General features: G+C 41.8%; 1 protein-coding gene across 2 annotated transcripts in view; it reads left to right on the plus strand.

Moving 5' to 3' along the window:
• The first annotated feature begins 373 nt into the window (after positions 1–373).
• The window catches only part of LOC121586307 (transmembrane protein 106B-like), a 36,032-nt gene continuing 17,770 nt past the window's right edge, over positions 374–18,635 (plus strand). Inside the window, exons 1-2 of one of the 2 annotated variants that reach the window (XM_041902904.2) lie at positions 374–523; positions 18,068–18,277. In XM_041902904.2, the coding sequence (XP_041758838.1) occupies positions 18,091–18,277 (187 nt within the window). In that variant the 5' untranslated portion in view covers positions 374–523; positions 18,068–18,090. The remainder of the gene's footprint in view (positions 524–18,067; positions 18,278–18,635) is intronic. The other variant, XM_041902912.2, reaches the window with a different exon arrangement.

Consider the following 18,635-nt stretch of genomic DNA (forward strand, 5'->3'; position numbering starts at 1 on the left):
TTGAAATTGCAACCAACTTTCTATGGCTTGTTTTAGAAATAGTGATATTTGAGAGATGATTTCCATTTCAAATAACTGAAAGTGCGAGATTGTAATCTGAATGAAGTGAAAAAGGCCTTTCTTGAACATAGGGTGAGACATTCTTACTCATTTGCTAGAGAACCAGTTCGGATTTAAGTATAACTGTTGTATGACTGAAGCCTTAAGTGAGAGGTCTAATGCTTTAATATTTAATCATTTGGCCAAGTCTTAATGAAATTGTAGGCGCATATGATACACATTGTTGTGGTTAATGCTTGTCATTTACCACCAAGTGGCAGCATACAACATTCGGAAACGACATCCTCCTGTCAAATGCTACAAGTAGGAAGTGATTACTTCACTTCGCAAGTTTACCTAAACGGTGTAGGAGAAGTGTCCAACATTCGTTAATCGTTGACTGGGATAATGCATGCTTGACCGAGAGTATTTACCTAATCAACAATTAGCAGCACTGAAAACCTGCAGGACATCAGGTTATAAGGTAAGTGCTTAGAGGCAATAGCATATCTACTTTCTACACTGTCAGCTGAACTAATGCATTGTCATTTTCCGTAGATTCAAATAGAAAACTGAATAAAATCAATGTTTTCAACGCATAAATAATGTATAGGCCAGATATACCACCAGCAATATTCCCTCTATTTTTTTTTTCCAGCACTGAGCAAATTTTAGGTCTGCTGCGCAAACTTGAACGTTGTGAAACTTCTGTGCAACTTTCAGCACATGTTTACTGTGAACACTGCGGCTGTACCCGCTTCAAGTTACAGTTTCAGACAGTGGTCAAGTAGGCTACTGTGGCTATTTGATCATAATGTAGGTCTGCCAGAGTGGCCTACCATCAAAAACAATTGCGAAAATGCATCCCATAACATTTTATCATTTTAACATGGCAATAGCTGTTCTATCATTCAGCCTACAGTAGCAGCCAATGTGTTGTGTTCAATGCAGGGCTTGACATTAACCTGTTTATCCACTTGTCCTTCAGACAATGTTGTGTTGTTTGATGCAAAAAAACAATTTACAGAATAAAATGCATTATACCATTATTACAGAGAATCAGACAAATTATGCTACCATCTGCCTATTGGCTACTTAGCTTATTCAAGCCAGTCTCAAAATACAACACTGCTCCTTTAAGACAAAAAAAGCTCTTTACCTGACTTTCAAATATGTCTAGAAATGTACACGTTTTTGTGCTTTTGTAGGAAGCAATCACTCCCCCATTGCTGACTACAAATGATCTATAACTGTGCTAATAACTCACTAACTAGCAAAGGATATGAAGAAATGTGGCACACGTGGCAACATACAGCTCTGGATTTGATCTCAAAACAAGCACATCTACTCATGACTGCTCATTCTGTAAACACAGTCCAGTTCAAAGTGAATGGCACAGATCCATATTTGGCAATGGTATGGGCGTGGATCAGAAAACCAGTCAGTATCTGGTTTGATCACCATTTGCGTTATGCAGCGCAACACATCTCCTTCAATGGCCTCAGGATCTTGTCACGGTATCACTGTGCATTCAAATTGCCATTGATAAAATGCAATTGTGTTCATTGTCCGTAGCTTATGCCTGCCCATAGCATAACCCCACCGCCACCATGGGACACATGTTGACATCAGCAAACCTCTCGCCCAGTTGTTCTTTTTATGATCTAGTCAGGTCATTACAATATATATATATATATATATATATATATATATATATATATATATATATATATATATATATATTGTAATGACCTGACTAGATCATAAAAGAACAACTGTCCAGACAGAGGATTGAGTTTACGAATGGACGTTTTATTAAACCAACTTTACACAGGCTACTGTTTGGCCGTAGCCCACGCCAAATAAATGAAAGATAACCCACAAGCCAATCGCGACCTTCTCTTGTGAAGACCAGACGTATCACCACCTGGTATGGCAACTGCACCGCCCGCAACCACAGGGTTCTCCAGAGGGTGGTGCGGTCTGCCCAACGCATCACCGGGGGCAAACTACCTGCCCTGTAGGACACCTTCACCACCCGATGTCACAGGATGGCCAAAAAGATCATCAAGGACAACAACACCTGAGCCACTGCCTGTTCACAGGTGCATCAAAGCTGGGACCGAGAGACTGAAAAACAACTTCTATTTCAAGGCCATCAGACTGTTAAATAGCCATCACTAGCACATTAGAGGCTGCTGCCCTATATACATAGACTTGAAATCACTGGCCACTTTAATAATGGAACACTAGTCACTTTAATAATGTTTACATATTTTGCATTACAGAATTTGGACAGAGTAAACCCTCTCGCTTCACCTCTTCCTCTCTGGCTTCGCTACATGCTCCACTGCTTTGATTGGTGCAGCTAAAAAAACACGAGTCTATCATATAATGAAAAGGCACCAGCGAAAGAAAATTCAAGGAACTTGTTTATCTATGTTGTTGTGCTGTTGTTACATTTGTATTAGTGTTTCTTGTCCGATGCACTCACGGCCAAAACTATACAAACGGCATTCGCCTAGCTAGCTTCGCCCTCGTGGATTTTAACAAGCCATCAAGCAAGCTAGGTACTGATATGTATCAACTAGCGATGTGCAGTTCACAAACGATTCGTTCTTTTTGAACAACTTTTTTTACTGACTTGTGTCGTGACGTTACTTTCATTAATCTGATGACTGTTATTTATCGAGTCAACTAACTATGTTTAATTGTCACTCGATTAAATTAATCAAGTAACAATTAACTCATTAGGAATTTGGGGCACAACGGATGAAGTTGTTTAACGAGTTACCATCTCCCGAATTAAACTCTTAGAAGATATATATATATATATATATATATTGTAATGACCTGACTAGATCATAAAAGAACAACTGTCCAGACAGAGGATTGAGTTTACGAATGGACGGTTTATTAAACCAACTTTACACAGGCTACTGTTTGGCCGTAGCCCACGCCAAATAAATGAAAGATAACCCACAAGCCAATCGCGACCTTCTCTTGTGAAGACCAGACGTAAAAAGAGAGAGAACAAAGGCTAAACCTGGTCTTAACTTCCAATGCTCCATCCCCCTGCCCAACCCCCCTCCACGCCACTCCGCCAACCGCCAGGATGCCCGGCATCAGAACATTCCAGGCATTCCCGTGATTGGCAGATGGCAGGTTGATTGACATGTCGGACCCCGCGAACACTGGGTACTGGTAGGTACAACACAACCATCTACTAGCCTAACACATAACACACAGCTGTCTGTGCGGGTCACTACAATATATATATATATATACACATCAATAACAGTCACGAAACTAATCATTATTACCTCATCAGTCTCATTCTGAACTTTGCATACTCCTTGATATCTGCAAGAACTCTAACCTTATTGATGAATCAGCAATACACAAATTAATTATTTATTTACTAACTAACTAAATAATATAACACAGAATACATAAACACACACACGGTATAGGTTATTGATTACTAACGTAATACAATGAAAACAGGTCCCTAGTGGACTGGACTACCAATAGCATGACTGTTTGATTATAAAAAGATGGAGGAATCAGAAAGAGAGGGAAATGGAGTGACAAAGAGATTCAACTATCGTGACATTTTGAAACCACCGCTCATTCGGATAAGAAATGCAATGCATATTTATGTGTAGCTGTCCTTGGTCGTCGTCTCTCTGTTGAACCACTTTCTCAAAAAGGTTTTGAGTGTCCTATCCCACTTCGGTGAGACTCGGCTTGTCTTCGAGTGGAGTGTTCGTTAGACAACCGTTGGTACATCTGAAGTAACTATTCTAAGATGGGATTGTCCTTCCCAACTCGTATCTTTAGTGAAAGTTCTAGACTACTTTACATGCCAGCTGCAGACTGGTCTAGTGAGTTTCTTCTTCTCACCATTTCAAATGTGTGGACTAACGTCTCACGTTTCCTAGTCTTAGAGTGTTAACCATTTGTAACGTTCAGCTCCCGCTGCATGTCGGCTGGTCTGTAGAGGTTCAACCAGTTGTAATGTGAGCTCGCGCTTGACGTCGGCTGGTCTCTGATTCAAAGTTCTAACCATTCTAAACGTGCAGTCGCCACTCTCACATTTTCTGGTCTAAAGGTTGATTTTGTTTTTCAAGGCTTTTTCTGCCCTCTGGGTAAAAGGGGCATTCCATCGCGATGACACGATATCTGATGTCACTCGGGGCGTGGCTAGTCACTGTGCATAGTTTATATGAAAAATGATTATCTCATTAGAAGACTAAAATCACATTCCTATCTTCACCAAAATACTCTCATACTTAATCATATATTTTATACAACATTTAGATGTAAACTTGATAGAAAGAATATATACACCTTCCGAGTTACAGTTATTTATTGATACCATTCTTAATGCCATCATAAAATAATAAACAATATAAAATGATTATTCTTTAGATCCCCACTGACCATTCCAAACATTTAGAGGTCAGGAATTATGTTCCAATGTCCAATCTTTTGACGTTAGAGTTTTTAGGCAGGAAGAGTCTCTGTAACAAAGAGATTTCTTTGGTGGGTACTGAAAGGCAGAGAGGGAAAGGTCCCTCCTGCTTAAATTTAGGACCCAGCGTTAAGGTGTCAAGACTGGCACAGCCCCCCCTTCCCCTCTTCTGTGGGAGAGAGGGGGTCTGGTTATCTTCAAACATTTGCCTAGCTGATGGGTCCTTTGATCCACTGTCAGGAGAGTCATGACATTTGAGAGTCCCGTTTTTTTTTGTGACTCATTGATTTTAGTCGTTAGTTTGACCTGCTGGCCACAATGAATTCTACAGCAGGAGTAATACATGCTCCTCTGGCTCAGCTGCTCCGGAGACGTGCTTCAACCACCAACTATCTATCTATCTTCTGTGTGCAGAAAAATACAAAATAGAACATACAGTGGGGAAAAAAAGTATTTAGTCAGCCACCAATTGTGCAAGTTCTCCCACTTAAAAAGATGAGAGAGGCCTGTAATTTTCATCATAGGTACACGTCAACTATGACAGACAAAATGAGGAAAACAAATCCAGAAAATCACATTGTAGGATTTTTAATGAATTTATTTGCAAATTATGGTGGAAAATAAGTATTTGGTCAATAACAAAAGTTTCTCAATACTTTGTTATATACCCTTTGTTGGCAATGACACAGGTCAAACGTTTTCTGTAAGTCTTCACAAGGTTTTCACACACTGTTGCTGGTATTTTGGCCCATTCCTCCATGCAGATCTCCTCTAGAGCAGTGATGTTTTGGGGCTGTCGCTGGGCAACACGGACTTTCAACTACCTCCAAAGATTTTCTATGGGGTTGAGATCTGGAGACTGGCTAGGCCACTCCAGGACCTTGAAATGCTTCTTACGAAGCCACTCCTTAGTTGCCCGGGCGGTGTGTTTGGGATCATTGTCATGCTGAAAGACCCAGCCACGTTTAATCTTCAATGCCCTTGCTGATGGAAGGAGGTTTTCACTCAAAATCTCACGATACATGGCCCCATTCATTCTTTCCTTTACACGGATCAGTCATTCTGGTCCCTTTGCAGAAAAAACAGCCCCAAAGCATGATGTTTCCACCCCCCATGCTTCACAGTAGGTATGGTGTTCTTTGGATGCAACTCAGCATTCTTTGTCCTCCAAACACGACGAGTTGAGTTTTTACCAAAAAGTTCTATTTTGGTTTCATCTGACCATATGACATTCTCCCAATCCTCTTCTGGATCATCCAAATGCACTCTAGCAAACTTCAGATGGGCCTGGACATGTACTGGCTTAAGCCGGGGGACACGTCTGGCACTGCAGGATTTGAGTCCCTGGCGGCGTAGTGTGTTACTGATGGTAGGCTTTGTTACTTTGGTCCCAGCTCTCTGCAGGTCATTCACTAGGTCCCCCCGTGTGGTTCTGGGATTTTTGCTCACCGTTCTTGTGATCATTTTGACCCCACGGGGTGAGATCTTGCGTGGAGCCCCAGATCGAGGGAGATTATCAGTGGTCTTGTATGTCTTCCATTTCCTAATAATTGCTCCCACAGTTGATTTCTTCAAACCAAGCTGCTTACCTATTGCAGAGCCGAACTTCCCATCATTAGTATCAACAGCCATTGTCAGCCAATCCAGTAGGTTCTAGAAGCTATGTTGAGCTTGGATTGGTCGCTCTGGCCGCGTTCTCGAGGAGGATTTTCATAAAGTTCAGCTTTCTCCAACTATGTCCCGCCCTGTTCAGCTTCCCCTCCCATTCCGCTTCTCACCGCTTTCCTTCCAATGACAATAAATGGGAATCCTTTGTTTCGCCGTGTGATGCCGCTGTATATGAACACGAGCCAGGGTGTTGATATCATTTGCGGCGTGCATCATTAGCAAAGTCATTGTAACCTATCATTTCACTTCCCCTGTGAGAACCATGAGCATGGGCTGACATTCTTTGCCTGCCAGCAGCATACCAAAGGCTGCACCGCGTGTCCATTACAATGTAAGAAATGCGTCTCTATCCCAAACCGTTCAATACTTACCATTATTACCAGAGTTTCATTTGATTATTTCTAACTATTTCTATGGCGGATTCACGGCTGCAAATGATGGAAGATGCCAAAACTTTGGAGATAACAATAGATGGTAAAGTCAAAGATACTGGTTTACTCTATCCATCTGTGGCGAAGTATTCCCTAAATGCTTATGACAAATCCAGCTCCAGAACCAGCCATAGCCTAGCCAGCTGGCTAATCTTTTGAATATGGTGTAGTAAAAAAAACCCATCAACAACAGATAACATTAGCTAGCTAGATAAGGTTAGCAAGATAGCTAGCTAATATTTGTTGTTGTTTCTCCACTCCATGTGGAAATCACCACAATGTTCCCACCCCCAATTTGTGAATTTGTATTAGGAGCCTAGGTAATTTTTTGGCAGTGGAACCTAAACGAGCATTTCCGCTCTAGGACAGGAATTACGAAAGGGGGGCGGCAACTTCCTCTGGAGGGCGCCTTTAAATTCTTGAAAATTATGAAAGGTAGTCCATTATACAGTGCATTCGGAAAGTAGTCAGACCCCTTGACTTTTTCCAAATTTTGTTACGTTACAGCCTTATTCTAAAATGGATTAAATAGTTTTTTCCCCCCTCATCAATCTATACACAATAACCTAAATGACCCCCAAAAAACTGTTTTTTAGAAATGTTTGCTAATTTATTAAAAATAAAAAACGGATCTCATTTACATAAGTATTCAGACCCTTTACTCAGTACTTTGTTGAAGCTCCTTTGGCAGGGATTACAGCATCGAGTCTTCTTGGGTATGACGCTACAAGCTTGGCACACCTGTATTTGGGGAGTTTCTCCCATTCTTCTCTGCAGATCTTCTAAAGCTCTGTCAGGTTGGATGGGGAGTGTCGCTGCACAGCTATTTTCAGGTCTCTCCAGAGATGTTCGATCGGGTTCAAGTCCGGGCTCTGGCTGGGCCACTCAAGGACATTCAGAGACTTGTCCCGAAGCCACTCCTGCATTGTCTTGGCTGTGTGCTTAGGGTCGTTGTCCTGTTGGAAGGTGAAACTTCGTCCCAGTCTGAGGTCATGAACGCTCTGGAGCAGTTTTTTATCAAGGATCTCTCTGTACTTTGCTCCGTTCATCTTTGCCTCGATCCTGACTAGTCTCCCAGTCGCTGCCGCTGAAAAACATTCCCACAGCATGATACTGCCACCACAATGCTTCACCGTAGGGATGGTGCCAAGTTTCCTCCAGACGTGACGCTTGGCATTCAGGCAAAATAATTCAATCTTGTTTTCATCAGACCAGAGAATCTTGTTTCTCATGGTCTGAGAGTCTTTAGGTGGCTTTTGGCAAACTCCAAGTGGGCTGTCATGTGCCTTTTACTGAGGAGTGGCTTCCATCAGCTCTAGGAGGAGTCTTCCATTTAAGAATGATGGAGGCCACTGTGTTCTTGGGGACCTTCAATGCTGCAGACATTTGTTGGTACCCTTCCCCAGATCTGAACCTCGACACAATCCTGTTTCAGAGCTCTACAGACAATTCCTTTGACCTCATGGCTTGGTTTTTGCTCTGACATGCACTATCAACTGTGGGACCTTATATACAGTGCCTTCGGAAAGTATTCAAACCCCTTGACTTTTTCCACATTTTGTTACGTTACAGCCTTATTCAAAAATGGATTAAATATATATATATATATGTAACTCAGCAATATACACAAAATACCCCATAATGACAAAGCGAAAACTGTTTTTTTGAAATCTTTGCAAATGTATAAAAAAAAAAACGGATACCTTATTTACATAAGTATTCAGACCCTTTTTCTATGAGATCATCCTTGAGATGTTTCTACAACTTGATTGGAGTCCACCTGTGGTAAATTCAATTGATTGGACATGATTTGGAAAGGCACACACCTGTCTACATAAGGTCCCACAGTTGACAGTGTATGTCAGAGCAAAAACAAAGCCATGAGGTCGAAGGAATTGTCCGTAGACCTCCGAGACAGGATTGTGTCGAGGCACAGATCTGGGGAAGGGTACCAAAATAATTCTGCAGCATTGAAGGTCCCCAAGAACTCAGTGGCCTCCATCATTCTTAAATGGAATGAAGTTTGGAACCACAAAGACTCTTCTTAGAGCTGGCCGCTCGGACAAACTGAGCAATTGGGGGAGAAGGGTTTTGGTCAGGGAGGTGACCAAGAACCCGATGGTCACTCTGACAGAGCTCTAAAGTTCCTCTGTGGAGATGGGAGAACCTTCCAGAAGGACAACCATCTCTGCAGCGCTCCACCAATCAGGCCTTTATGGTAGAGTGTCCAGATGGAAGTCACTCCTCAGTAAAAGGCACATGACAGCCCACTTGGAGTTTGCCAAAAGGCACCTAAAGACTCTCAGACCATGAGAAACAAGATTCGCTGGTCTGATGAAACCAAGATTGAACTCTTTGGCCTGAATGCCAAGCGTCACGTCTGGAGGAAACCTGGCACCATCCCTACAGTGAAGTATGGTGGTGGCAGCATCATGCTGTGGGGATGTTTTTCAGCGGCAAGGACTGGGAGACTACTCGGGATCGAGGGAAAGATGAACAGAGCAAAGTACAGATAGATCCTTGATGAAAACCTGCTCCAGAGTACTCAGGACCTCAGACTGGTGCGAAGGTTCACCTTCCAACAGGAGAACGACCCTAAGCACACAGCCAAGACAACGCAGGAGTGGCTTCGGGACAAGTCTCTGAATGTCCTTGAGTGGCTCAGCCAGAGTCCGGACTTGAATCCGATCTTACATCTCTGGAGAGACCTGAAAATAGCTGTGCAGCAATGCTCCCCATCCAACCTGACAAAGCTTGAGAGGATCTGCAGAGAAGAATGGGAGAAACTTCCCAAATACAGGTGCCAAGCTTGTAGCGTCATACCCAAGAAGACTTGAGGATTTAATCGCTCTCAAAGGTGCTTCAACAAAGTACTGAGTAAAGGTTCTGAATACTTATGTAAATGTGATATTTCAGATTTTTATTTTTCATAAATTAGCAAAAATGTCTAAAACCTGTTTTTTCTTTGTCGTTATGGGGTATTGTGTGTAGATTGATTAGAAAAAAATACAATTCAATCAATTTTAGAATAAGGTTGTAACCTAACAAAATGTGGAAAAAAGTCAAGGGGTCTGAATACTTTCCAAAGGCGTGTGCCTTTCCAAATCATTTCCAATCAATTGAATTGACCACAGGTGGACTCCAATCAAGTTGTAGAAACATCTCAAGGATGATCAATGGAAACAGGATGCACCTGAGCTCAATTTCAAGTTTCATAGCAAAGGATCTGAATACTTATGTAAATATGGTATCGTTTGTTTTATTTTTATACATTAGCAAAAATGTCTAAAAACCTGTTTTCACTTTGTCATTATGGGGTATTGTGTATAGATTGCTGAGGATTATTATTATTTTAATCCATTTTAGAATAAAGCTGTAACGTCACAAAATGTGGAACAAGTCAAGGGGTCTGAATACTTTTTCGAAGGCACTGTATGATGTGATTGAAGATTTGTAATGTAAAACAAAATTGGTAAAATACATTTATAGAAAGGATGATAGATAAAATGCTTACATGCTGTTATCAAGTCACATTCCTGGTTTGTACCCCAAAGCTATAAAAAGGAGAAAGTTTGACATTGAATTGCAAAGGCCTACATCAGGGCTATTGAATTATATTCAAAAGGGGGCCAGATTTGAAGAAAGTTATTTACAGGGGGAGCAGACATTTTGTACATGGGATTACTCTTCTTAAGACTGGTATACAAATCAATGCAAAAACACAATTATAATCTTATAAAGCACTTTCATTCAAATTAAATGTTGCTAAAAGTTCATTTTTAATTGCTGTAAGATTAGCCTAATTCAGTGCATCAAGTTGTTTAAATAATGGAAGACATTTGTACTAATGACACAGTTGACCAGCATCACATTAATTCATTTCTACTTTCCTTTTTACATACATAGCTTCATCTTTTTGTTTTTATTTACACATAGGAAACCTTTTATGCATGGCATATCTCAGTTGACCAGCATCATATTCTGTTCTATTTCTTTATTTTCTGTCTTGTTTTGTAGTTTTTTCCCCCACATAGAAACATTTTATGCATGAAGTGGAGGCTCCTCAGAGGAGGAAGGGGTGTAGCCGGAGGACAGCTAGTTTCCGTACGTTGACTTCAATACACAACCTAGGAGGCTTGTGGTTCTCACCCCCTTCCATAGACTTACACATGAATTATGACAACTTCCGGAGGACATCCTCCAACCTACCAGAGCTCTTGCTGCATGAACTGACATGTGGTCCACCCAATCAAAAGATTTGAGGATGAATATAGTACTGAAAGCATAAGCTACAGCTAGCTAGCACTGCAGTACATAAAATGTGGAACTCTTCCAAGTCAAGGTAAGCTTTTGGTTTTGTTAATTTATTGCCACCGGGGCCCGCCGACATCATTTGAGTCAATTGGAGGTGTACCTGTGGATGTATTTCAAGGCCTACCTTGAAACTCAGTGCCTCTTTGCTTAACATCATGGGAAAATCAAAGGAAATCAGCCAAGACCTCAGAAAAAATTTGTAGACCTCCACAAGTCTGGTTCATCCTTGGGAGCAATTTCCAAATGCCTGAAGGTACCACGTTCATCTGTACAAACAATAGTATGCAAGTATAAACACCATGGGACCACGCAGCCGTCATACCGCTCAGGAAGGAGACACGTTCTGTCTCCTAGAGATGAACGTACTTTGGTGCGAAAAGTGCAAATCAATCCCAGAACAACAGCAAAGGACCTTGTGAAGATGCTGGAGGAAACGGGTACAAAAGTATCTATATCCACAGTAAAACGAGTCCTATATCGACATAACCTGAAAGGCCGCCCAGCAAGGAAGAAGCCACTGCTCCAAAACAGCCATAAAAAAGCCAGACTACGGTTTGCAACTGCACATGGGGACACTTTTTGGAGAAATGTCCTCTGGTCTGATGAAATAAAAATATAACTGTTTGGCCATAATGACCACCTTTATGTTTGGAGGAAAAAGGGGGTACCTTGCAAGCCGAAGAACACCATCCGAACCGTGAAGCACAGGTGTGGCAGCATCATGCTGTGGGGGTGCTTTGCTGCAGGAGGCACTGGTGCACTTCACAAAATAGATGGCCTCATGAGGAAGGAATGTGGATATATTGAAGCAACATATCAAGACATCAGTTAGAAAGTTAAAGCTTGGTCGCAAATGGGTCTTCCAAATGGACAATGACCTCAATCCTATAAAAAATGTGTGGGCAGAACTGAAAAAGCGTGCGCAAGCAAGGAGGCCTAGAAACCTGACTCAGTTACACCAGCTCTGTCAGGAGGAATGGGCCAAAATTCACCCAACTTATTGTGGGAAGCTTGTGGAAAGCTACCCAAAACGTTTGACCCAAGTTAAACAATTTAATGGAAAAGACAGGGAATCTTTACTAGGATTAAATGTCAGGAATTGTGAAAACTGAGTTTACATACACCTTAGCCAAATACATTTAAACTTCCGACTTCAACGCTACCTGAATTTGTCCAATAAAAACTCTCGTTTGCAACTGTTGGACTAATAATTACACCCTAGATCATCTAGATGCAGGCAAGAGAATGCAAGGTGGTATTGAATGTGTCAATGTCTGTCACCTTGATTACTCAAATTTATCTCGACCTGTGCACCTACGTTGTAAACTTTCATTCATAGGCTAGGTTGTAGCAACCTCATGATGGGTATAGGGAAACTGAGTATCATGTAGTAGCCTAAACCTATCGATGTTACATTGAGCTGGGTGAATGGAATATGAATGCCAGTCATCCAATATGCTATAATAGAAATAAGGCCTTGCTCATAAAAAAAGAAAAAAATTGACCTCCCTCAATCATAAGCGGCACCGACCGCCACTGTGTGAATGGCATATCTCAGTTGACTAGCTTTTGCCAATAAGTCTCTCTCGAGACTTACGCCTTGATCACACCGATAGTGTTCTTACGCAAAATGGTACGCAGCATCATCTGGATATGTGTGCAACAAAAGTTCAACATTCATTCTGCTACCATTTCTGTCAAGCCTCCACGCATACAGTTTGATGCATTCGTTCGATAAAGCCAATGCACTGCAACTGCCTCTGCAACGCAATGCTGCAAGGCAAACGCAGCGTTCCATTGGAAATGAATGTACTTCTGGAGTACCAAAATGCAATGGCCCTATCGGTATGATCGAGGTGCAAAACTCATAAAATCTCGTTGCGCAGTGTAGCGTTTTGTTTGGGCTCAAATCAGAGGAGAAAATAACACATTTATTTTGAAAAGCGGTCAGTTTTTCAATCATGTCAATAAGTCCATTAAATTGATTGAAGATGTCACAAAAAAACAAAATGCATCTGATACGAACTCCTCATCAAGCATTTTCGCTAGACATGTGTTGGCTTTCTTGTGGCGGCAATTCCGGAGAAAAGCAACTATCTCCTCCCTAAGCTCACATAGGCTGCTCTCTTGACAGCATTATTACCCTTGCTTAGCCACCAAACATCATTATGTAAAAGTAGATCATGATGCTCAGCAGACTACGAAACAAGCGATGTTGTAGGCTAGATGTTGATCGGATAAGGTTTATGATCGCCATAACTGAGTCCTTGTTTTTGTTTTACTCACCGCTGAGTTAAGCTGGTGTATCAGGCAATGTAGTGATCTCATCTGTGGTGAAAGCGCTGATAGGTGGGCAGACAGACCCTGTACCCTGTTAGCAGCTCTGATTGGCTGTAACTGGTAAGTTGGGTGATATTGAGTGACAGCAGATAATGGGCGGGACTACAAGAAAACAGGTTCTTCCATTGGAGAATATTTGCTTTAAAAATACGTTATTTTCAGAATTGATCAAAGGGCAGTAGTGGTGCATGGGTATAATCACTGGGGAAGCCAAGGATAGCAAGTCGCAAAGAAAACAGGAGCTGCCTCCACTATTCCAGCACCATTTCAACTACAAAATTTCAACATTATCAAATCACCTCTGCTTAGTCTAATACAGTGACATCTAAAAGATACCAAAAACAATTTAGCCCAATCAACGTAAGCTAAATATGATGTGGCTGTCCATGGTTCTGATTTATGTGTGCTTGTGTGTGCGTGTGCGTTCGTGCAAGTAGGAAAACATGTTGACTCACCCTACTTGTAGAGAAACACTAGCCTAACCCATTCATGGACAACATTAGCTAGTTAACATTAGCCTTCTACATCTAGCTACAGTGGGGAAAAAAGTATTTAGTCAGCCACCAATTGTGCAAGTTCTCCCACTTAAAAAGATGAGAGAGGCCTGTAATTTTCATCATAGGTACACGTCAACTATGACAGACAAATTGAGAAAAAAAAATCCAGAAAACCCCATTGTAGGATTTTTAATGAATTTATTTGCAAATTATGGTGGAAAATAAGTATTTGGTCACCTACAAACAAGCAAGATTTCTGGCTCTCACAGACCTGTAACTTCTTCTTTAAGAGGCTCCTCTGTCCTCCACTCGTTACCTGTATTAATGGCACCTGTTTGAACTTGTTATCAGTATAAAAGACAACTGTCCACAACCTCAAACAGTCACACTCCAAACTCCACTATGGCCAAGACCAAAGAGCTGTCAAAGGACACCAGAAACAAATTTGTAGACCTGCGCCAGGCTGGGAAGACTGAATCTGCAATAGGTAAGCAGCTTGGTTTGAAGAAATCAATTGTGGGAGCAATTATTAGGAAATGGAAGACATAAAAGACCACTGATAATCTCCCTCGATCTGGGGCTCCACGCAAGATCTCACCCCGTGGGGTCAAAATGATCACAAGAACAGTGAGCAAAAATCCCAGAACCACACGGGGGGACCTAGTGAATGACCTGCAGAGAGCTGGGACCAAAGTAACAAAGCCTACCATCAGTAACACACTACGCCGCCAGGGACTCAAATCCTGCAGTGCCAGACGTGTCCCCCTGCTTAAGCCAGTACATGTCCAGGCCCGTCTGAAGTTTGCTAGAGTGCATTTGGATGATCCAGAAGAGGATTGGGAGAATGTCATACGGTCAGATGAAACCAAAATATAACTTTTTGGTAAAAACTCAACTCAGTCGTGTTTGGAGGACAAAGAATGCTGAGTTGCATCCAAAGAACACCATACCTACTGTGAAGCATGGGGGTGGAAACATCATGCTTTGGGGCTGTTTTTCTGCAAAGGGACCAGGACGACTGATCCGTGTAAAGGAAAGAATGAATGGGGCCATGTATCGTGAGATTTTGAGTGAAAACCTCCTTCCATCAGCAAGGGCATTGAAGATGAAATGTGGCTGGGTCTTTCAGCATGACAATGATCCCAAACACACCGCCCGGGCAACGAAGGAGTGGCTTCGTAAGAAGCATTTCAAGGTCCTGGAGTGGCCTAGCCAGTCTCCAGATCTCAACCCCATAGAAAATCTTTGGAGGGGAGTTGAAAGTCCGTGTTGCCCAGCGACAGCCCCAAAACATCACTGCTCTAGAGGAGATCTGCATGTAGGAATGGGCCAAAATATCAGCAACAGTGTGTGAAAACCTTGTGAAGACTTACAGAAAACGTTTGACCTGTGTCATTGCCAACAAAGGGTATATAACAAAGTATTGAGAAACTTTTGTTATTGACCAAATACTTATTTTCCACCATAATTTGCAAATAAATTCATTCAAAATCCTACAATGTGATTTTCTGGATTTTTTTTTCTCATTTTGTCTGTCATAGTTGACGTGTACCTATGATGAATATTACAGGCCTCTCTCATCTTTTTAAGTGGGAGAACTTGCACAATTGGTGGCTGACCTAAATACTTTTTTTCCCCACTGTACATATTGAACTTCCATCCTCTCAGGCCAGGGGCACAACAATGTATGAATTAATGGTTGGATCAGAATTGCCTTTATAATCATTGTCCAGTATGGAGAATTAAGTAAAACCACAAGTCCAAATTCCTATCTCCCTCCAAGGCTGCTTTTACACCTGCATTACTAGCTGTTTGGGGTTTTAGGCTGGGTTTCTGTACAGCACTTCGAGATATTAGCTGATGTAAGAAGGGCTATATAAAATAAAATTGATTGAAATTGATTGATTTAGGAAAGGGACAATTTTAGCTAGCTGGCTAGCTAGCCACCAGAGGACAACAACACAACGAGACGCAACAATTCAATTTTTTCTGTCAATGATGTATGTTCTCAATGGGATTTGATAGGAGTGATGTCGAATCCAAGCTGGCTTCCCTTGGCACTTTTTTTTTGTGCACCAGGACCAATTTTTAATTTTGTACTTTTTTTTAAATTTGTCAATTTTTGGGGGGAAGCCTGGCTTCCCTTGGCATCCATGAATACACTCCACTGTCAAAGGGCCATTCTAAATTGATAAACGGGCCAAATCTGACCCACGGGCCGCCAGTTGAATAGCCGGGGAATACATCTTAGCAATATTGTGGCAACATTTTTTAATTCCTCTCAACATCTCACCTTGACAGAACTTTTCTAACCCAGTAGCAGTCGATTGTAGATATACAATCAGTCAGAGATAATATACAATGAGGGAAAAAAGTATTTGATCCCCTGCTGATTTTGTACGTTTGCCCACTGACAAAGACATGATCAGTCTATAATTTTAATGGTAGGTTTATTTGAACAGTGAGAGACAGAATAACAACAAAAAAATCCAGAAAAACTTATGTAAAAAATGTTATAAATTGATTTGCATTTTAATGAGGGAAATAAGTATTTGACCCCTCTGCAAAACATGACTTAGTACTTGGTGGCAAAACCCTTGTTGGCAATCACAGAGGTCAGACGTTTTTGTAGTTGGCCACCAGGTTTGACACACATCTCAGGAGGGATTTTGTTCCACTCCTCTTGCAGATCTTCTCCAAGTCATTAAGGTTTCGAGGCTGACATTTGGCAACTCGAACCTTCAGCTCCCTCCACAGATTTTCTATGGGATTAAGGTCTGGAGACTGGCTAGGCCACTCCAGGACCTTAATGTGCTTCTTCTTGAGCCACTCCTTTGTTGCCTTGGCCGTGTGTTTTGGGTCATTGTCATGCTGGAATACCCATCCACGACACATTTTCAATGCCCTGGCTGAGGGAAGGAGGTTCTCACCCAAGATTTGACGGTACATGGCCCCGTCCATCGTCCCTTTAATGCGGTGAAGTTGTCCTGTCCACTTAGCAGAAAAACACCCCCAAAGCATAATGTTTCCACCTCCATGTTTGATGGTGGGGATGTTGTTCTTGGGGTCATAGGCAGCATTCCTCCTCCTCCAAACACGGCGAGTTGAGTTGATGCCAAAGAGCTCCATTTTGGTCTCATCTGACCACAACACTTTCACCCAGTTCTCCTCTGAATCATTCAGATGTTCATTGGCAAACTTCAGACGGCCCTGTATATGTGCTTTCTTGAGCAGGGGGACCTTGCAGGCGCTGCAGGATTTCAGTCCTTCACGGCGTAGTGTGTTACCAATTGTTTTCTTGGTGACTATGGTCCCAGCTGCCTTGAGATCATTGACAAGATCCTCCCGTATAGTTCTGGGCTGATTCCTCACCGTTCTCATGATCATTGCAACTCCACGAGGTGAGATCTTTCATTGAGCCCCAGGCCGAGGGAGATTGACAGTTATTTTGTGTTTCTTCCATTTGCGAATAATCACACCAACTGTTGTCACCTTCTCACCAAGCTGCTTGGCGATGGTCTTGTAGCCCATTCCAGCCTTGTGTAGGTCTACAATCTTTTCCCTGACATCCTTGGAGAGCTCTTTGGTCTTGGCCATGGTGGAGAGTTTGGAATCTGATTGATTGATTGCTTCTGTGGACAGGTGTCTTTTATACAGGTAACAAGCTGAGATTAGGAGCACTCCCTTTAAGAGTGTGCTCCTAATCTCAGCTCGTTACCTGTATAAAAGACACCTGTGATATTTCTGATTGAAAGGGGGTCAAATTCTTATTTCCCTCATTAAAATGCAAATCAATTCATAAAATGTTTGACATGCGTTTTTCTGGATTTTTTTGTTGTTATTCTGTCTCTCACTGTTCAAATAAACCTACCATTAAAATGATAGACTGATCATTTCTTTGTCAGTGGGCAAATGTACAAAATCAGCAGGGGATCAAATACTTTTTTCCCTCACTGTGATGCTTACTGTCTTGTCTTTACAGCAATGTTGAGGACTTGGGCCTCCTATGTCTTTGTCTCTTCCTATGTCTCTAGATTTAATTCAGGACAATTATTTTATAGAGGCAGGTTGAAGGTTTATGTTGACCTCACACTGTAAAGTGCAACTCAACATTCTTTCAGGTGTCACAAAGAGGACCAACAGAGACAGCAAGGTGCTTATAGATAGAGTAATACAGAACTAGACAATATCAGTCAAACTTGTTCATGTGAGAAAAGTGAGGGAATGCATGGCTGATCTTCAAGAGGGAAATTCCACCTTGTAAGAGCAGGGGTGGGGGGTTGTGTTTAAATTTCTCCCAGCAGATAGGACGGTGTTTCAGACTATGGTCACTTTAGGACAATCCAGTGGCTCCAAGGAGGATACAGAGGCCATCATGCCTCAGGAACAAGAACCGGAGAAGAGAAGACTACAGTCCCACTCCCAACTATATGGAGCCATCACCGGGGACAGCATAGGCAACCTAGGAGATACTTGCCCGACTTGTTGGGGAGTAGGGCGTATTCCAAGAGGTAGGTGGCCCTCTTCAGCCAGACTAACTACTTAGTTGTGCCTTTGATTTACTTACATGTTTTTGTTGTGATTATTTCCATGTTGGTATTCAAGACTTGTTAAGATTTGTATTTAATAACCCACATTTGTTTAAAGAGAAGTGAGTCACTTTCAGTTCTCTGTAAAATGAAATCAAAATGGTGTTGTGTGTTCTGTGCAGCAAGGCTGACATGCCACTACCAACTACTGCTGTTCACACCTTTTCTATTCACATACTCTCCAATTGTCTATACACTTAATTCACATACATATACTGTATATTTATATTGCGGACTCTGGTCCGTAAGCTAATTTCCTGCAATTCTATCAATTTTGCCA

This window comes from Coregonus clupeaformis, chromosome 2 (genome assembly GCF_020615455.1).
Source record: "Coregonus clupeaformis isolate EN_2021a chromosome 2, ASM2061545v1, whole genome shotgun sequence".
NCBI classification, from domain to species: Eukaryota; Metazoa; Chordata; class Actinopteri; order Salmoniformes; family Salmonidae; genus Coregonus; species Coregonus clupeaformis.